At 49.3% G+C, this 18,059-nt stretch overlaps 1 protein-coding gene across 1 annotated transcript in view; it reads right to left on the reverse strand.

The window, feature by feature from the left end:
• SMAD3 (SMAD family member 3) overlaps window positions 1-18,059 on the reverse strand; it is a 93,447-nt gene that overhangs the window by 17,678 nt on the left and 57,710 nt on the right. Inside the window, exons 2-3 of the mRNA XM_060260218.1 lie at window positions 661-854; window positions 191-325 (exon numbers count right to left, since the gene is read on the reverse strand). Coding sequence (XP_060116201.1) covers window positions 191-325; window positions 661-854 — 329 coding nt within the window. The remainder of the gene's footprint in view (window positions 1-190; window positions 326-660; window positions 855-18,059) is intronic.

Raw genomic sequence — 18,059 nt, forward strand, 5'->3', positions numbered from 1 at the left:
TAAACTGGGGTCTTCCCAGTCATCATTTCCTCACTCTGTTCACTACACCTGCTCTCTAGCATTATAGGTTGAAGTCACTGCCGTTTGTCGAGGCCGAACTGCAAAAACAGCCCTTCTGCATTTAGCCTCCAGGTTTACCTTCTTTGACTCCCACCCTACCTTAAACGTCTGGGGAACAGGTTTCCCTTACCTGGAATGTAGTTGCTCTGTGGTTCGATGCCAGCAGGGAAATTAGTGTTCTCTGGAATGGAATGGCTGTAATCGTCCAGCGGGGGGAACTCGGCTGGGATGTCCGTGTGTCTCGGTACCAAAACGGGAGGCAAAAACTGAAAGGGGGAAACAGAGGAAGAGATGACCAAGCCTGGAACGGCATCAACAAGCCCCACAACCGCTAACATCAGGCTGCCAAACAGAAATTCCTGGAGGTTTTTGTGGGTGGAGCTCAGTGGGGCAGAATGCCATGAAGTCTGCTTTCCAAAGCAGCCATTTTTTCTCCAGGGAAACTGATCGGTGGCGTCTGGAGCTCAGTTGTAATTCTGGGAGATCTCCAGACCTCGCCTGGAGGCTGACAACCCTACCCACCAGCCCTTCCATTCTGTGTTTTCTGGATCCCCAGGGTTTGCCAGCCCCAGCTGAGAACATCCCAGCAGCCCATTGTACCTGGAGTCTCCACTCTCTGGTAGTGGTAGGGGTTCACGCAGACTTCGTCCTTCTTCATGTTGAAGGCGTATTCGCACATCTCCATGGCACGCAGCTCGTGGTGGCTATGAAGATCCGGCCATCGCCACAGCCGGCAGTAGATGACGTGCGGGAGTCCCTTCCGGTGGGAGACCTGCAAGCGGCCATCTAGCGATCTGCAAGGGAGGAGGGAGAGGAAGGTAAACATGACAGGCTCTGATCTTTGCTTCTGTACTTTTTTTTTAAGGGCTTATCCTGACCTAGATAGCCCAGGCAAGCCCGATCTCGTCAGATCTTGGAAGCTAATCGGGGCCGAACCTGGCAAGGACTTGGATGGGAGACATCCAAGGAATACCAGGGCTGGGATGCAAAGGCAGGCCATAGCAAGCCACCTCTGTGAATGTCGACGCTCCACTAGGGGTCACCGTAAGTCAGCCATGACTTCCAGACATCAGCAAACAGCGGGACCACGGAGGTACAATGAACCGGGAAGAACAACAAAATGCTCTCTCCGTTGACGAAACTATTTCTCAGTGTAATATACAGTCACAGCAACTCAACAATTTTGCAATACAAATATGCAGTTAGAAAACCATCCTGTGCAAGATGCAACTATTATACTGAGAGATGGAAATTGGCAGTGGCGTTCCACATGAATATAAAATAAAAAAACCAGAGGATCTGTTGTAGCACCAAAAATCTACTGAACCTATGAATATGGAAAACGGTCCCTAGAAGGGTGACTCACGCCCAAAACGAAATTGGACCGGTTCTTTTTTTTTTTTTTTTTTTTCCGTTTTCAAAAGTTTATTTCAGCTGCACAGATTAACAAAACAATATATCCATTACAATTACAATTCTCCTGGTAGACGGTTTACGTGAAATCAAAAAGTTTTATAAAGATAAATTAATATCAAAACTGTAACCCGTCTTTGTTCTTCCCATTGAGACTGAATGCGGTTACAAACCAATCTGACATCACCTATCTTAACATCCGCTTTTTATCTTCATTAATGTTCTTTTTATCATCGGACTGGACTCAAAAAGTATTGTAATTTATGGACAGTAGCTACGTTGTGCCCAGGATGGTTTTCTAACTGCAAATTTGTATTGCAAAATTGTTAAGAATTGTTGTGACTATATATTACACTGAGAAATAGTTTTGTAAAAGGAGGGGGTATTTTGTTGTTTTCCCCATGACTTCCAGACAAGCATACACACACAAAGTAAGAACAAAAAAGAGGTTTATGATCAGGGCTCTTTTTTTAGCAGAAACACACATAAACACAGTTCCGGCTGGCAGAACATCGGGGGTTGTGGTCTAATATGCAAATGAGTTCCTGTTGGTTTTTTTCTGCAAAAAAAGCCCTGCGTGAAACAACGGTGATTTCAGCGGTGAGGCCTAATATGCAAATGAGTTCCTGCTGGGCTTTTTCTACAAAAAAGTCCTGCTTCTAATTTAAAAGACCATGATCTATAGCAACCATCCACTGGTTATTAAAATATCTGTAGAAATTATTTTAAAATTTTGGCCAGCAGTTTTACAGTTTCAAAGAGTGGCTGTCTTGATCTACAGTAATAGAAGAAAAAAGGAGAGAACAGAAAACTTAACCCCAAAAGATGTATTAAGAACCAAAATGATTAATCAGATACTAATTATGGGGCCCAATATTAATTTCAGTAAGTATAAAACCCCAACATATAAATTATACAAATTATACACAAAAAAAATCATGTATTAGTTACAAACTGCTTTCAAAACAGTTCTAGACCCAAATACAGCCTCAGTAAGAATTCACATAACACAGTATTCACAATTAGGACCTTGTGCAATCCTAAAACAAATGCATTTCAGCCTACTAGCCGCCTTCAGCAGTCAAGCAGAAATGTAGTAAAACTCTGACGCATCGTAATGTAGAAAGGTGGCTTACAATGGGACAAATGCAGCGCAAGCATGGTGATATGTGCCATAAACACTGCAACAGACAACATGTATGTTGTTTCCTTATAACAAGCATCTCCTGAGCTATTCCAACACAATATGGTTGTAATCGCTTTGTATAAACATTTCTGGATCAGACCAGGGGTCCATCTAGTTCAGCATGCCCTCTTACACCTGCTGGCCAATCAGTTGCGCTGCCCAGTTGTCTGTCCAACAAAACAGGGCAGAAAGGCTGAAGCCTTCCCCTGATGTTGCCGCCAAGCACTAGTATTCAGAGGTTAACTGTCTTTGAGCATGGAGGTTCCTTTCGGTCACGATAGCTTGTAGTATTGATGGGCCTCTACTCTAGGGATCTATCTGATTCCATTTAACCCCCTCCCCCCCCCCGCCCCATGGCTTTTAAAAAGTATTCTGTATTTCGGCTGATAGAAATTGGACATGGCGAGGAAGAAACTCAGAATATTCTCAGCTTAAATTCACACGGACATCACCTCCTGGTGCTGAACATGAGCCAACAGTGTGATGCGGCGGCTAAAAAGGCAAATGCTATTTTGGGCTGTATCAACAGAAGTCTAGCGTCCAGATCGCATGATGTGATGGTATCGCTTTACTCTGCTTTTGAAAGACGTCACCTGGAGTATGTTTTGGGCACCACATTTTAAGAAGGATTTAGACAAGCTGGGACAGGTCCAGAGGAGGATGACAAAGATGGTGTGGGGCTGGAGACCAAGTCCTATGAAGAAAGGTTGAAGAAGTTGGGCATGTTTAGCCTGGAGAGAAGGCAGCTGAGTGGTGATAGGATCACCATCTTCACATACTTAAAGGGCTGTCATAGAGAGGATGGTGTGGAATTGTTTTCTGTGGCCCCAGAAGGTAGGACCGGAACCAATGGGTTGAAATTAAATCAAAAGAGTTTCTGGCTCAACATGAGGAAGAACTTCCTGACCGTTGGAGCGATTCCTCAGTGGAACAGGCTTCCTCGGGAGGTGGTGGACTCTCCTTCCTTGGAGGTTTTTAAACAGAGGCTAGATGGCCATCTGACAGCAATGCGGATCCTGTGAATTGAGGGGGAGGTATTTGTGAGTTTCTTGTATTGTGCAGGGGGTTGGACTAGATGACCCTAGAGATCCTTTCCAACTCTATGATTCCTCTTCACCATTTCAAAATGTAATATGTTTACTCTCGGGGCAGTGGACTGAATTAACCATCAGCGTTTAAAAAGCAGCATAACCCTTGTGCATAACTCTACAAATGTAGCATAGTGTATATCGATGTGAGTTTTATGTATTTTTAGGTTTTTATGTATTTTATTGTATAATTTTAATCATATTTAAACCGATCTCTGTTAGCTTTTACTGTTGTAAGCCGCCCTGAGCCCACCTCGGTGGGGTAGGGCGGGATATAAATCGAATTAAATAAATAAATAAATAAATAAATAAATTGTGCATCCATTTAGAATGCAAGGAAAGGGAAGGAGACCAATTCATAAAAGCAGGATCTTTGCAAGTGATTCATTGGGGCCAAAATTTCCACTATGTTATTGATTCGACTTAAGAAGATAGATGATGATGATATTGGATTTATATCCCGCCCTCCACTCCGAAGAGTCTCAGAGCGTCTCACAATCTCCTTTCCCTTCCTCCCCCCACAACAGACACCCTGTGAGGTAGATGAAGATATTGGATTTATATCCCGCCCTCCACTCCGAAGAGTCTCAGAGCGGCTCACAATCTCCTTTACCTTCCCCCCCCCACAACAGACACCCTGTGAGGTGGGTGGGGCTGGAGAGGGCTCTCACAGCAGCTGCCCTTTCAAGGACAACCTCTGCCAGAGCTATGGCTGACCCAAGGCCATTCCAGCAGGTGCAAGTGGAGGCGTGGGGAATCAAACCCGGTTCTCCCAGATAAGAGTCCGCACACTTAACCACTACACCAAACTGGCTCTCCAACTGAAAAGAACTGGCTCTCTCTTAACTGAAAAGAATGATAACTCAGGCCAATGCAGTGTGTTTGGCTCTTCGGAGACTTGCCTGTTGCACAAGCGCTGCAACGCTGGTCACACAAAACAGCTTTCCCCAAAAGCGGCCCAACGATGAAAGACGCACCAAACAACAGAATGCTGTCGCTCAACTGAAAGCCAACTAGCAAACTTGTGAAACACAGACAGGAGGGGGAAACATTCTTAAGCCTGCGTGCAGCTAATGAGAGTATCTTGAATATAGTCCACTGTTGTCAAAATTAGTCACTCAAAGGAGATTCAAATATATTGCAAAAGACACAGGAAACGCTTTGTACCACAGCAGCTGCAGAAAGTCCATGCACGGAAGAGTAAACCCCTCTAGGCAGAACTTCCCCACCTGGGCTGACAGTTCCCAGAGGTCATAACCACAGCTTTCAGTAAATTCAACAGCCTAACCATTCCGTTTCATAGAACCACAGAGTTGGAAGGGGACATCGAGGCCATCTAGTCCAACCCCCTGCTCAATGCAAGATCGGTCTAAAGCAGGGGTGGGGAACCTCTGTCCCAAGGTTTGCATACGGCCCTCGAGGTCACTTGGTGCAGCCCTCGGGGGCTGCTGGGCCAAACCGAGCCATGTGGCAGCCTCTCGGGGGCCTGGCTGGCCAGCGAGGATCGTGGGGCCCAGCCGCACTGTGCAACAGCCTCCCCAGGGCCAGGCAGGGATCACAGGGCCCAGATGTACTGTGCGGCAGCCTCCCCGGGGCCTGGCTGGCCGGCCAGAATTGCTGCAGGGCCTGGAAAAGTTACTGTCACAGTTCAGTTTGCACTTGATTACCCCAGATGGTGTGGCCTAATATGCTAATGTTAGGGGATGTGGTCTAATATGCTAATGAGTTCCTGCTGGGCTTTTTCTACAGAAAAGCTCTGGACCTATGCATTTGCCTAGGGCGCCGGGTCGGGTGTATGTGTGTGCGCCAGATTAGGCTCTCCCCGTATGACTTCAAATAGAAAAACAATCATTTGCATTAATTTTGCTGGCCTGAATCATTCTCCCTCAGCAGAGCAGTTTTTTAAGTTGATAATTTTTTATGGCCCGTGAATGATGTAAATATCCATACGGCACCTCTGGCCTAAAGCATTCCTGACTCAAGGGTCTTTTCACACAGAGGGTCTCCATGGTTTGCGTGAAGAAGAAAAGACTGGATTTACACCCCACTCTTCACTCGGAGTCTCAAAGCAGCTTACAACCTCCTTTCTCTTCCCCTCCCAACAGACACCCTGTGAGGCAGGTGGGGCTGAGAGAGCTCTTGAGAGAATGGCTCTTGAACAGAACAGCTCTGGAAGGAGCCCCATTGCACAGAGCGGTAAAGCTGCAGTACTGCAGTCCGAGCTCTCTGCTCACGACCTGAGTTCGATCCCGGTGGAAGCTGGGTTCAGGTAGCCGGCTCAAGGTTGTCTCAACCTTCCATCCTTCCCAGGTCGGTAAAATGAGTGCCCAGCTTGTGTGTGCACGCGCGCCAGATTAGGCTCTCTTGCGCTTCTATTACAACCCAAGGTGGCTGGTCGTGGTAGAAAGTGGCATCAAGTTGCAGCCAGCTTAAGGAGGCCCCATAGGGTTTCCAAGTCAAGAGACAGTCAGAGGTGGTTTTGCCATTGCGTGCCTCTGCATAGCAACCCTGGACTTCTTTGGAGAGCCGGTTTGGTGTAGTGGTTAAGTGTGTGGACTCTTATCTGGGAGAACTGGGTTTGATTCCCCTCTCCTCCACTTGCACCTGCTGGAATGGCCTTGGGTCAGCCAGAGCTCTGGCAGAGGTTGTCCTTGAAAGGGCAGCTGTTGTGAGAGCCCTCTCCAGCCCCACCCACCTCACAGGGTGTCTGTTATGGGGGAGGAAGGTAAAGGAGACTGTTAGCCGCTCTGAGACTCTTCGGAGTGGAGGGCGGGATATAAATCCAATACCTTCATCTACCTCACAGGGTGTCAGTTGTGGGGGAGGAAGGCAAAGGAGATTGTGAGCTGCTCTGAGATTCTTTGGAGTGGAGGGCGGGATATAAATCCAATATCTTCATCTACCTTACAGGGTGTCTGTTGTGGGGGAGGAAGGGAAAGGAGATTGTGAGCCGCTCTGAGACTCTTCGGAGTGGAGGGCGGGATATAAATCCAATATCTTCATCTACCTCACAGGGTGTCTGTTATGGGGGAGGAAGGTAAAGGAGATTGTGAGCCGCTCTGAGACTCTTCGGAGTGGAGGGCGGGATATAAATCCAATATGTTCATCTACCTCACAGGGTGTCTGTTGTGGGGGAGGAAGGGAAAGGAGATTGTGAGCAGCTCTGAGACTCTTCGGAGTGGAGGGCGGGATGTAAATCCAATATCTTCATCTACCTCACAGGGTGTCTGTTGTGGGGGGGGGGAGGTAAGGGAGATTGTGAGCCGCTCTGAGACTCTTCGGAATGGAGGGCGGGATATAAATCCAATATCTTCATCTACCTCACAGGGTGTCTGTTGTGGGGGAGGAAGGTAAAGGAGTTGTGAGCCGCTCTGAGACTCTTCAGAGTGGAGGGCGGGATATAAATCCAATATCTTCATCTACCTCACAGGGTGTCTGTTGTGGGGGAGGAAGGGAAAGGAGATTGTGAGCCGCTCTGAGACTCTTCAGAGTGGGATATAAATCCAATATCATCATCTTCTTCTCTTCTTCTTCTCTCCTTCTCCTCCTCCTTCTTCTTCTATAGTGGAGCTTCCTGTGACTCCAGACCAGCCCCTTCTTCTGGTGTTTGTCTTGCCTCTGGTTTTTCGCTGACCTCATATCGTGCAGCTAATGAGCAAGTGGTGGGATGATTCATTTCCTGTGCATCAACCCCACGCTCCACAGCAGATCTCCTCTCCCCACTCCAGGGTCACATGCGCCGAGCCACAGAAACGACCGGCTCTTTTGCCTTTGGCTGAGTCGGCCACAAAGGGTGCTCGAAAGGCAGAGAGCGCTGGCCGGGGCAGGCCTGCTCTCGCGTGTCTCTCCAGAGGTGAAAAGGGCAGAGCCAGCTAGTTTTATAGCTCTGACTTCCTTCTTCATGACTCAGCCGAGGAAGACAACATCGCTCCACAAACACAGAACGCCCACTGATAAGACCCTTTCTAAAGTTAAGGTGTGGTGCAGCACAGGTGATGCGATGGCTTGCAAAAATCATGAATTCCCTTTTCCCCAGGGGGCTTTTTTTTTTTTTTTTGTAATGGCCTCTCTACTCTTTTAATATCTGCTCCAAAAATGGTGCTTTCAACAGAGCCCCAAGGCCTGTATCCAGCAGTGTGTGAGTGGAAACGCCAAGGGACTTAGCACAGCTCCACAAGAGTTCATGCAACACATCTCTGACCTCCCGCCTCCCCCCATATATTGTAGTGCCCAGAAATGAGTTGTGTGAAACCTTGCACCAGCAGAAACACAAAGGGGGATACAAAAGTAGCAAGCAGCTCCTGCAGCCTTTTACTTGTGTTTCTGTTTTGCTCGAATGCCCCTAGAGCAAGTGGGAAATTCTGTGCTGGATCCAGTGCCAAATCTTCACCTTGTCTCATAGTGGGACTGACTCTCGTCTTAGGAGGAAAGGCCTCGCCTATCGTATCCCTCCAGATTTCTTACTTGCTGTTATTGTTACTTTTATTGCTTAACCTACCCTTTTGCCTATGATCTCAGGATCCCCTCCACCCATTCAACCTCACTCCCCTGCGTGGTAGGCCAGGCTGAGCACGGATTTGAACCTAGGCCTCCACCAAGTGCATGTTCTACATGATGGCGTTGCCACTTATGGCCTCCAAAGCCCTTCATGACCTGCAGATCACACATTGGAAGGACTGTCTCCTCTTAGATGTAGCTTTTGCGCCCACTACGGTTGGCGCTACCCCACCACTTAGGGGGGCCCATCTGGGATTGACAGAGCCGAGGCCTTTTCCATCATGGCCCCAGCTCCGTGGAAGAAGCTCCCTGAAGATGGGAGAGGGGACCCCCTCCTTGGAGATCTTCTCAAAGTTCTACAGGGTCTGTCTGTTTGCCAGGGGGTTCAATAGGGCAGGCATCTTTTAAGAGGTGGGGAAGGAGGGAGAGGTTTGGGATTTGCTATTTTATTTTTGATTTTAACTGAAAATGTTTTTAACTGTTATTATAAGCCTACTTGAACTACGAGGAAAGGGCAAGATATCAATTTTTATAGCAAAACAGAAAAAAAAAAGTAACAGAAGACCACGAAATACCACGACCTACAAATAGAGTTAGAGCACCTCTGGGAGAAGAAGGCGGCCATGTGTGACATTGGGAGCCCTTGGAACAGTGCCTAGAAGACTCAAGAAACCCCTGGACTTTGAGCAAATAACACTAGCTCAGCTTCAGAAGACAGTGCGGAATGGAACAGCAAGAATTCTGTGGCGGGGGACCCCAGGATTTCCACCCTCTTCCCCTGCTCCCCAAAAAAACGGAAGCGGGGGGAGGGGGAAAATGGCGCCGGGGAGCATGGCGAGCCGCCCCATCCCGGAGCAGGCGAGGCCACCGCGCCACTGCCGCCCCCGCCCCCTCCCCGCCCACCGCAGCTGCTCCTCCGAGATGGGCCCAGGCTGAGCCCATCTCGGAGGAGCAGCCAAGAGGCGGCAGCAGCAGCGCAGGCAAAACCAGAGAAGGGGAGGGCGGAGACAGGCCAGGAGCATGGCGAGCCGGCCTGCCTCCACCCCCCCCCCTCCGATTCCACCCCAGAGGCGGAGTGGGTGAGGCCGCCGCTTCCCCCCCCCCGCCCCACGGAGGAGCAGCCACGGCGTGCGGAGAAGAGGCGGCAGCTGCGCAGCGGCGTCGCCCGCTCCGAGACGGGGCAGCTCGCCACGCTCCGCGGCGCCGTTTCCCCCTCCCCCTAGCTCCACCCCAGTGTCTCCCGGCTCCACCCCCAAAGTCTCTTGGCTCCACCCCCAAAGTCCCCAGATATTTCTGGGATTGGACTTGGCAATCCTACCTCAACGGTTCCCAAGAACTTGGCTAGATCTTGAATTGCAGAACACAATCCAGGGCTCTTTTTTGTAGCAGGAACTCCTTTGCATATTAGGCCACACACCCCGGTGTAGTCAATCCTCCAAGAGCTTACACGGCCTGCTGTAAGCTCCAGGAGGATTGGCTGCATCAGGGAGGTGTGGCCTAATATGTAAAAGAGCTCCTGCTACAAAAAAAAAGCCCTGACAGTCAGATCTCTGACTGTGACCATAATGATAACGAGTTGTTGTTATTAGGGGTGGGATTCTAGCGGGAGCTCCTTTGCATATTAGGCCACACACCCCTGATGTAGCCAGTCCTCCAAGGGCTTGCAGAAAAGAGCCTTAGAACAAAGTTGGAGTCAAGGTGAACCTTTAAGACCAACCGAGTTTTATTCAGAACGTAAGCTTTCGTGTGCTCTAAGCATACTTCATCAGACGAGGAATCAGGTATAGTAAGCAGGGCTACATATAGCTGGTAGGCAGTGGTTTAGAATGCAAAATGGTACAAATTTAAGTTCCAATGACAGAATAGTAGAATTAACAAATTCAGCAAACCTTTTATCTGGGTAGCACGAGCACGAGAAAGCAACAAAACAGTAATATGTCAAAATGTCAGGGGTGCGTGGCCTAATATGCAAAGGAGCTCCTGCTAGAATTCCACCCCTGATTATCATCATCATCTCACGACCTGAGTTTGATCCCAGGCAGAAGCTGGGTTTTCAGGTAGCCAGCTTGAGGTTGACTCAGCCTTCCATCCTTCCGAGGTGGGTAGAATGAGTCCCCAGCTTGCTGGGGGGAAAGTGTAAAAGACTGGGGAAGGCTATGGCAACCCACCCCGTAAAAAGTCTGCCACGAAAACGTTGTGAAAGCAACGTCACCCCAGAGTCGGAAACGACTGGTGCTTGCACAGGGGACCTCTCCTTTCCTTTCCTGTTGTTAGAGAGACTTCCGCATCAAGAGTCTTACCAGGTCTTTTGACATTTCATCAACAAATTTAAGAGGAAAGATTTCACAAGCAGCACGGAATGGCATGGAAAAGCCTTTCCTGCCTCTCACACACACGGAAGAGCTGAGCAGCCGAGACTGAATCGAACAGACCCAAGTTTCATGCAAGCATCACCCTTCATAACAACCAGGGGAGGGGAGAGGACAGAAATAAAGAGGGAAGGAACAGCCTCCCGTAACCGCAGCAGTTGGCACCACAAGCAACGTGGTCCAATGGCATTTGAAAAGAAAGCGTCCTGAAGCATCCCAGTATAGCAACAATAAAACGCCCACATTTCTTGCAATGATAATTTCTTAAACAGAGCATCCTTTCAAAGGGCTTCTTCTGGTGTACACATTGAAAAATAGTGGCAAAAAAAGAGAGAAAGAGATAAAATCCAGCAAGGTGGAGGGAAAAGAAAGCTAAAGCCAGTGACTGCCAGAATGGTGCAATAGTGAAGAGCGTCAAGACTAGTCTCTGAGATCCCCAGGTTCAAATCCCCACTCCTGCGGTAGAAGCCTGCTGAGTGACTTTGGGTCAGTCACACACACTCAGCCTCACCTACCGCACAGGGTTGGTGTGAGGATCCGAGCTTTTTTTGTAGCAGGAACTCCTTTGCATATTCGGCCGCACACCCCTGAGGTAGCCAATCCTCCTGGAGCTTACAGTGGGCCCTGCACTAAGAGCCCTGTAAACTCTTGAAGGATTGGCTACATCAGGGGTGTGTGGCCTAATATGCAAAGGAGTTCCTGATACAAAAAAAGCCCTAGTGAGGATAAAATGGAGGAGAGACTGAGTCCTCACTGGGGAGAAAGGCAGGCTAGAAATGAATTTTTAACATATATACAAAGCAAGACTACTTACAAGTAGCCCGCCTCCTTTGGCTGCTCCTCTGAGGGTTTTCCTGGTGTCCAGCCAAACAAGGGATCCTACCACTGGTCTCCACGAGTCTCACATTTTACCAGGACCGCATTTTACTACTTACGCAACCAAGGGAAGTGGTCACATCCTGAGAGAGGACAGTGGGACTGTGCCAATTTAGGCTACTGGTAAGGGATGCCTTCCCCCCCTGCTTTGTTTTTCACTGTGCAAACATGCTGCCTTCAAGTAAATCCCAGCGCACTTTCTGTCTGCAGGGAGCGGAAGAGTTTTTTGAAAGATGGTCCCCTCCACCAGTGTGTAAGACCATCTCTGGGCTCCAACACGCATTCCCACCCCCCCACCCCGCGTATGTAGATAGACCAGGGGTGGCCAAACTTGCTTAACGTAAGAGCCACATAGAAGAAACGTCAGATGTTGGAGGGAAGGAAGGAAGGAAGGAAGGAAGGAAGGAAGGAAGGAAGGAAGGAGGGAAGGAAGGAGGGAAGGAGGGAGGGAGGGAAGGAAGGAGGGAAGGAAGGAGGGAAGGAGGGAGGGAAGGAAGGAGGGAAGGAAGGAAGGAGGGAAGGAAGGAGGGAAGGAAGGAGGGAAGGAAGGAAGGAGGGAAGGAAGGAGGGAGTGCACAGGAGCTTCAGAGCAAAACCTCTATTTTCTCCACTGGCTGAGGCTCTTCCCATGGGGAGGAAGGGGAGAGGAATAGCTTGGTTTGCCAGGCTCTCTCAGTTGCAGAGAAGAGCTACTGAGCCAAGCCTCTCTTCCTTCTCGTGGCTGAGGCTCCCTTCCAGTCCCCTGGGGAAGGAAGGAAAGAGCCAGAGCTTCCTTTGCCCAGATCCCATGGGAGAAATACAAAGAGAGCACCTTTAAGACCAACGAGTGCTAACGTTTTAAGCATGTTTTAAGTTTTTCAAAATATATATTTAATTGTGTTTGTCTTTATCCTTTATAAAGTTTATTCCTCTGCTACCTCATCTTAAATAGGGACACACACGGCCCGGCTCGATGTGGCTTGGCCCAACCTGACCAGCCCAACAAAGTCTCGTTTATGTCAGATCCGGCTCTTGTAACAAATGAGTTCGAGGCCCCTGCTGCAGGGTCTCAGGACTTTCACATCACCTCTTTTCTCATCCTTTTAACTGGAGGTCCCAGGAACAGGAAAGCTCTCTGCAGAGAACTCGTTCACACATGTCTTTAGTCCCAGGACGCAAAGACACGTGCGAAGCAGTTGAAAGACTTCACCACGATGCAGTCACAGAAGAGCTTGAAGTCAGAAGCACCGCCCTTTAGGGAACAGCTGTGGCAGAGGCGTTTTTGAGCGACACGCGCAAATGTTGTGGGGCTGTTGCTGGAGAGAAAGGCAAGCGCAAGCCTTCTCTCAAAGCCCACTCTTTCCTGTGACTGTCCTCGCACGCCCACTCAGCCCCGCCACGCGAAACCCCCCCTCCACCAGCTCTCTCCCAGTGCACAGATGGGACGGCCAACCACACCTCCGCATCACAGTGCCACGGCTGTACCACTAAACGTCTGCTTTGCAAGAAGCTTTTTTTTGGGGGGGGGGGGGGAAGGCAGCAAAAACCCAGGCAAAAACAAACACTGCGTTCCAGAAACGCTCGGAGCTGCGTGCTGAGATTTTCTCGACAACAAACGCCCTCGGCTTCTGCTATCCGCGGATCTTCGTGTTCTTGGCTTTGTTTCACGCACATGAGATGATGCATGCCTTTTCGTACAGCGCCAAGCACCACAGTCGCAAGTCCTTCCAAGTGAGCAACCGCCAAGCCTACGCAGGAGGCTTATGGGAGGGCAGGGTGATTCTGAATCCAGCAAGAGGGAGGCTTCCAATTTAGAATTTGGACCGCACACTTCCAAATTACGTAGCCGAACTGAGCAACCATTCCTGCTTTTCACCAAGTGTTTCTCGTGCGCATTTAAGCAGCTTTAAGGAAAAGAGACAACTGAGGATTTAAAATCAGTGAGCCTCCATGTCGTAGGGGTTCGTGCCTCGGACTGGGATCTGAGAGACCCAGGTTCGAATCCCCACTCTGCCGTGGAAGATAGCTAGGTGACTCTGGGACGGTCACAGACTCACCCTAACCTACCTTGCAGGGTTGTTCTGGGGATAAAAGAGAGGAATGGAGAGTGATGTAAGCCACTCTGGGTTCCCATCTGGGCATATAAATGAATAAATAAATCCAGGACTTTCTTTGAAGCAGGAACTCCTTTGCATATTAAGCCACACACCCCTGATGTAGCCAATCCTCCTGGGGCTTACAGGGCTCTTCTTACAGGGCCTCCTGTAAGCTCCAGCAGGATTGGCTACACCAGGGGTGTGTGGCCTAAGATGCAAAGGAGCTCCTGCTACAAAAAAAGCCCTGAAGAAATCAATATTCAGGATGAAAAAACATAATAGCCAATTGCTGAAATCTACAGATTGATGGGGAGTGTTTGACAGTTGCTAAAATGTACATTTGGAAAGCTCCACAAGTATTGCTAGCCCAAATACATGTGCTGCTTGCTAAGGTTACCACTCTCCAGGCGGGGGCTGGAGTTCTGAAATTACAACCGACCTCCAGACTACAGAGATCAGTTCCCTGAGAGAAAATGGCTGCTCGGGAGGGCGCGCACCTGTGACTTCCTTTCCCTGCTGAGCTCCCTTCCCAAACTCTGCCCCCAAATCTCCACAAATTTCCCAACCCCCAGAGCTGAAAACCCTATAATGCCAGGGGTGGCTGAACTGTGGCTCTGGAGCCACATGTGGCTCTCAAAACCTCCACTACCCTATTGGCTGGCTTGGAGAAGGCATTTGTCTCTTTAAATCGCTTCTCTGAGCCAAGACAGCCAGAAGCTTGGAGAATGCGTTTAAAGTCAAAGTTGCTTTCTTTTTTACCTCTCCCTCCCCATCTATTTTCCTTCCTTCGGTCAAACACCTGGTATTTATTCTATGTGGCTCTTACGTTAAGCAAATTTGGCCACCCCTGCTATAATGCCAACCCACCTGCCTGCACCCATGTGGTTTGGAAATGCAAGATCCAGCATTTGCAAAACTACTCGGGTTGCTCACGGTGCGAGCAATTCAGAGACCCCCAGGAAACCACGCCAAGCGGCTGCGCAGGAAAGCTACAGCCCGTTTCCAGAATTATTACATTTCATTACCAAACAGATCTCCCAGAAGCAGACCATAAACAGGGAGAAGAGTGGGGGGGGGGGGACTGAGGGGATGTAATAGGAGCGGGGCTTGGGGCAGGCAAAACCGCTGCTCTGACTTTAAGTGGGTCTTACTGACGGCACAAAACACCCCAGGCTGAACAGCAGAGCAGTCTTGGATTCAGATCCTTCGTGTCCAGCCGGAGGAAACTGCTAGGCCCTTGACCACAACCAAAGCTGCCCCCCCCCCAAATCCCTCAGGGTCAATCTTGTCTCCTTTGACTGGCAATGCCTCTTGGGGGGGATTATTATGAAACTTGGAACAAACACCTCCCCAGGACTGAACAGGGATATTGGTTTTTTATCTCATTACATATGCTAAGTTTGGTTTAGTGGTTAAGTGTGTAGTCTCTTATCTGGGAGAACCGGGTTTGATTCCCCCCTCCTCCACTTGCAGCTACTCGAATGGCCTTGGGTCAGCCATAGCTCTCTTATCTGGGAGAACCGGGTTTGATTCCCCCCTCCTCCACTTGCAGCTGCTGGAATGGCCTTGGGTCAGCCAGAGCTCTCTTGTCTGGGAGAACCGGGTTTGATTCCCCCCTCCTCCACTAGCAGCTGCTGGAATGGCCTTGGGTTAGCCATAGCTATCACAGGAGTTGTCCTTGAAAGGGCAGCTGCTGTGAGAACTCTCTCAGCCCCACCCACCTCACAGGGTGTCTGTTGCGGGGGGAGAAGATACAGGAGATTGTGAGCCGCTCTGAGTCTCTGATTCAGGGAGAAGGGCAGGGTATAAATCTGCAGTCGTCGTCGTCTTCTAAACCCACCCTCACTGAGAATAGCTATACATCCACAGTATTCCAATGTATTTCTCTTTTAGAATAGTGTATCAGAATCATGTTTTTTGTATTGACATATTCAAATAGGGATATTGGCTGTTTATCTCATTACATATACTTAACTCATTTCCATTTCATGTATTATTTTTCTAATGGCAAACTAGAATGATGCTTATACTGTATAGGATGATGTTAAAAAGTAAATTGGGTGGACAAGAACTAGGCAATACATGTCCTTTTGTTTTACCTAGACTTGTCGCAACAGCAATTAACAGGTAACTTTCATTGCACCTTTTATTGCTATCCAGACCAAACGGTCTTCCAATTTATTACATTATTTTGCCATTTGATCCTAACTTTGTATCAGTTTGCACTCTTAACCCACCAACTACATTTATTTCAGGCCACTGAACCATTTGTCTGAAGAAGTGTGCATGCATACAAAAGCTTACATTCTGAATAAAATTTTGTTGGTCTTAGAGGTGAGACTTGACTCCTACTTTGTTCTACTGCTTCAGACCAACACGGCTGCCCGCTTGGATCTATTGGGGGGGGGCGGGGTTTCTCATCCTTTTAGCTGAAGATGCTGGGGATCGAACCTGGGACCTTCGGCATGCCAAGCAGAGGTCCTACCACTAAGCCAGGATCCTCCTCCCTTTATGTATTGACAGCACTGATGCCCAACCTTTCCACAAAACCTTCAAGGCAAGTTAAGCCACCCCTGCTCTGAATGGTCAACAACACGGCAGAGAGGCCAAGGCCTTCCCCTAATAAGAACATCAGACAAGTTCTGCCTAGATCAGACCAGGGGTATATCCAGTCCAGCACCTTGTCTCACACCATGGCCAACCAGTTTCTCTGGAGAGCCAACAAAAGGACTGAGAAGGCGGGGCCTTTATAAGAACATTAGAAAAGTACTGTTGGATCAGACCAGAAAGGGTCCATCTAGTCCAGCATCCCATCTCACACAATGGCCAACTAATTACTCCAAAGGTCCAACAACAGGGCAGAGAGGCTGAGCCTTTTCCTGAGAGAAACATCAGAAGAGCCCTGTTGGATCAGACCAGAGAGGGTCCATCTAGTCCAGCATCCCATCTCACACAATGGCCAACTAATTACTCCAAAGGTCCAACAACAGGGCAGAGAGGCTGAGGCCTTCCCCTGAGAAGAACATCAGAAGAGCGCTATTGGATCAGGCCAGTGAGGGTCCATCTAATCCAGCATCCCATCTCACACAATGGCCAACTAATTACTCCAAAGGTCCAACGACAGGGCAGAGAGGCTGAGGCCTTCCCCGGAGAAGAACATCAGAAGAGCGCTGTTGGATCAGGCCAGTGAGGGTCCATCTAGTCCAGCATCCCATCTCACACAGTGGCCAACCAATTTACTCCAAAGGTCCAACGACAGGGCAGAGAGGCTGAGGCCTTCGCCTGAGAGGAACATCAGAAGAGCCATGTTGGATCAGACCAGAGAGGGTCCATCTAGTCCAGCCTCCTGTCTCACACAGAGACCAGCCAATTACTCCAGAGGACCAACAACAGGGTATAGAGGCTGAGGCCTTCCCCTGAGAAGAACATGAGCATAGAAAGTTTTATAAAGCAGTTAACAGACGCAGGGAGAGACAGCTAAGATGTAAAAAGCAAAAAGACGACTGGAAAGGCAGAACACACAAACAGCTCTTCCTCTCTGCAGAACTACTAGAAGACTGTGGGGTGGGGGTGGGGGGCTGACAAGACCCCAGGTTGGTTCTCAGAGAGCTTCATAGCCTCTGCAACTGTTTTCTCCCCACCCCACCCCCCCTCCAGGGTGCAACAGTGGAAAAGAGGCCTGCTACCGGTAAAAGTTCCCCTCTTTTGCCAACTGGCAACATTTGCACTAACAGCACAAACCACCACATATTTCAGCGTTTCCATCACGTCGTCCATTGTGCTTTTGTGCCTAAAGAATACATCATGCGTTGGCTTAAGAGCCTCCTCGACCGAAGGCCAGAGAAGTGCTCATCTCGTTTTTCTGAACTGCGTCTCTATAAACAGCTGGGTTATGTCATTGCCGACTGTTGTGCAACTTCTGGCCGGGTCCCAGACAACAAAAGCCTTGACGTGAGTGGCAGAGAGAAAGGGAGGCCTGGCGAAAAAGGAATGTACGGCCACAACACACTGTGCCCTTCTGGCAAGAAAGGAAGTGCCCACTGCAGACAGAATAGGAGAGTACTTTTTGAAACCCTCCTGGATCAGACCTGCGGTCCATCCAGTCCAGCGTCTTGTCTCACACACCGGCCAACCAGTTCTTCTGAAAGTCCAACAGGGCATAGAGGTCTCCCCTTGTTAAGTCTGTAAGAAGAGCCCTGCTGGTTCAGACCACTGGCTCCTCTAGTCCAGCAGCCCGTACCACACAGTGGCCATCCAATTCTTCTGGATCAGGGGTGGCCAAACTGTGGCTTGGGAGCCACACGTGGCTCTTTCACACGCATTGTGTGGCTCTTTAAGCCCCTACCAACCCATCAACAGGCTTGGAGAAAGCATTTCTCTCTTTAAATGTCTTCTCCAGGGCTTTTTTTTTTTTTAGCAGGAACGCACAGGAGCGCAGTTCCGGCTGGCTTGGTGTTGGGGTGTGGCCTAACATGCAAATGAGTTCCTGCTGGGC

This window comes from Heteronotia binoei, chromosome 19 (genome assembly GCF_032191835.1).
Source record: "Heteronotia binoei isolate CCM8104 ecotype False Entrance Well chromosome 19, APGP_CSIRO_Hbin_v1, whole genome shotgun sequence".
NCBI classification, from domain to species: Eukaryota; Metazoa; Chordata; class Lepidosauria; order Squamata; family Gekkonidae; genus Heteronotia; species Heteronotia binoei.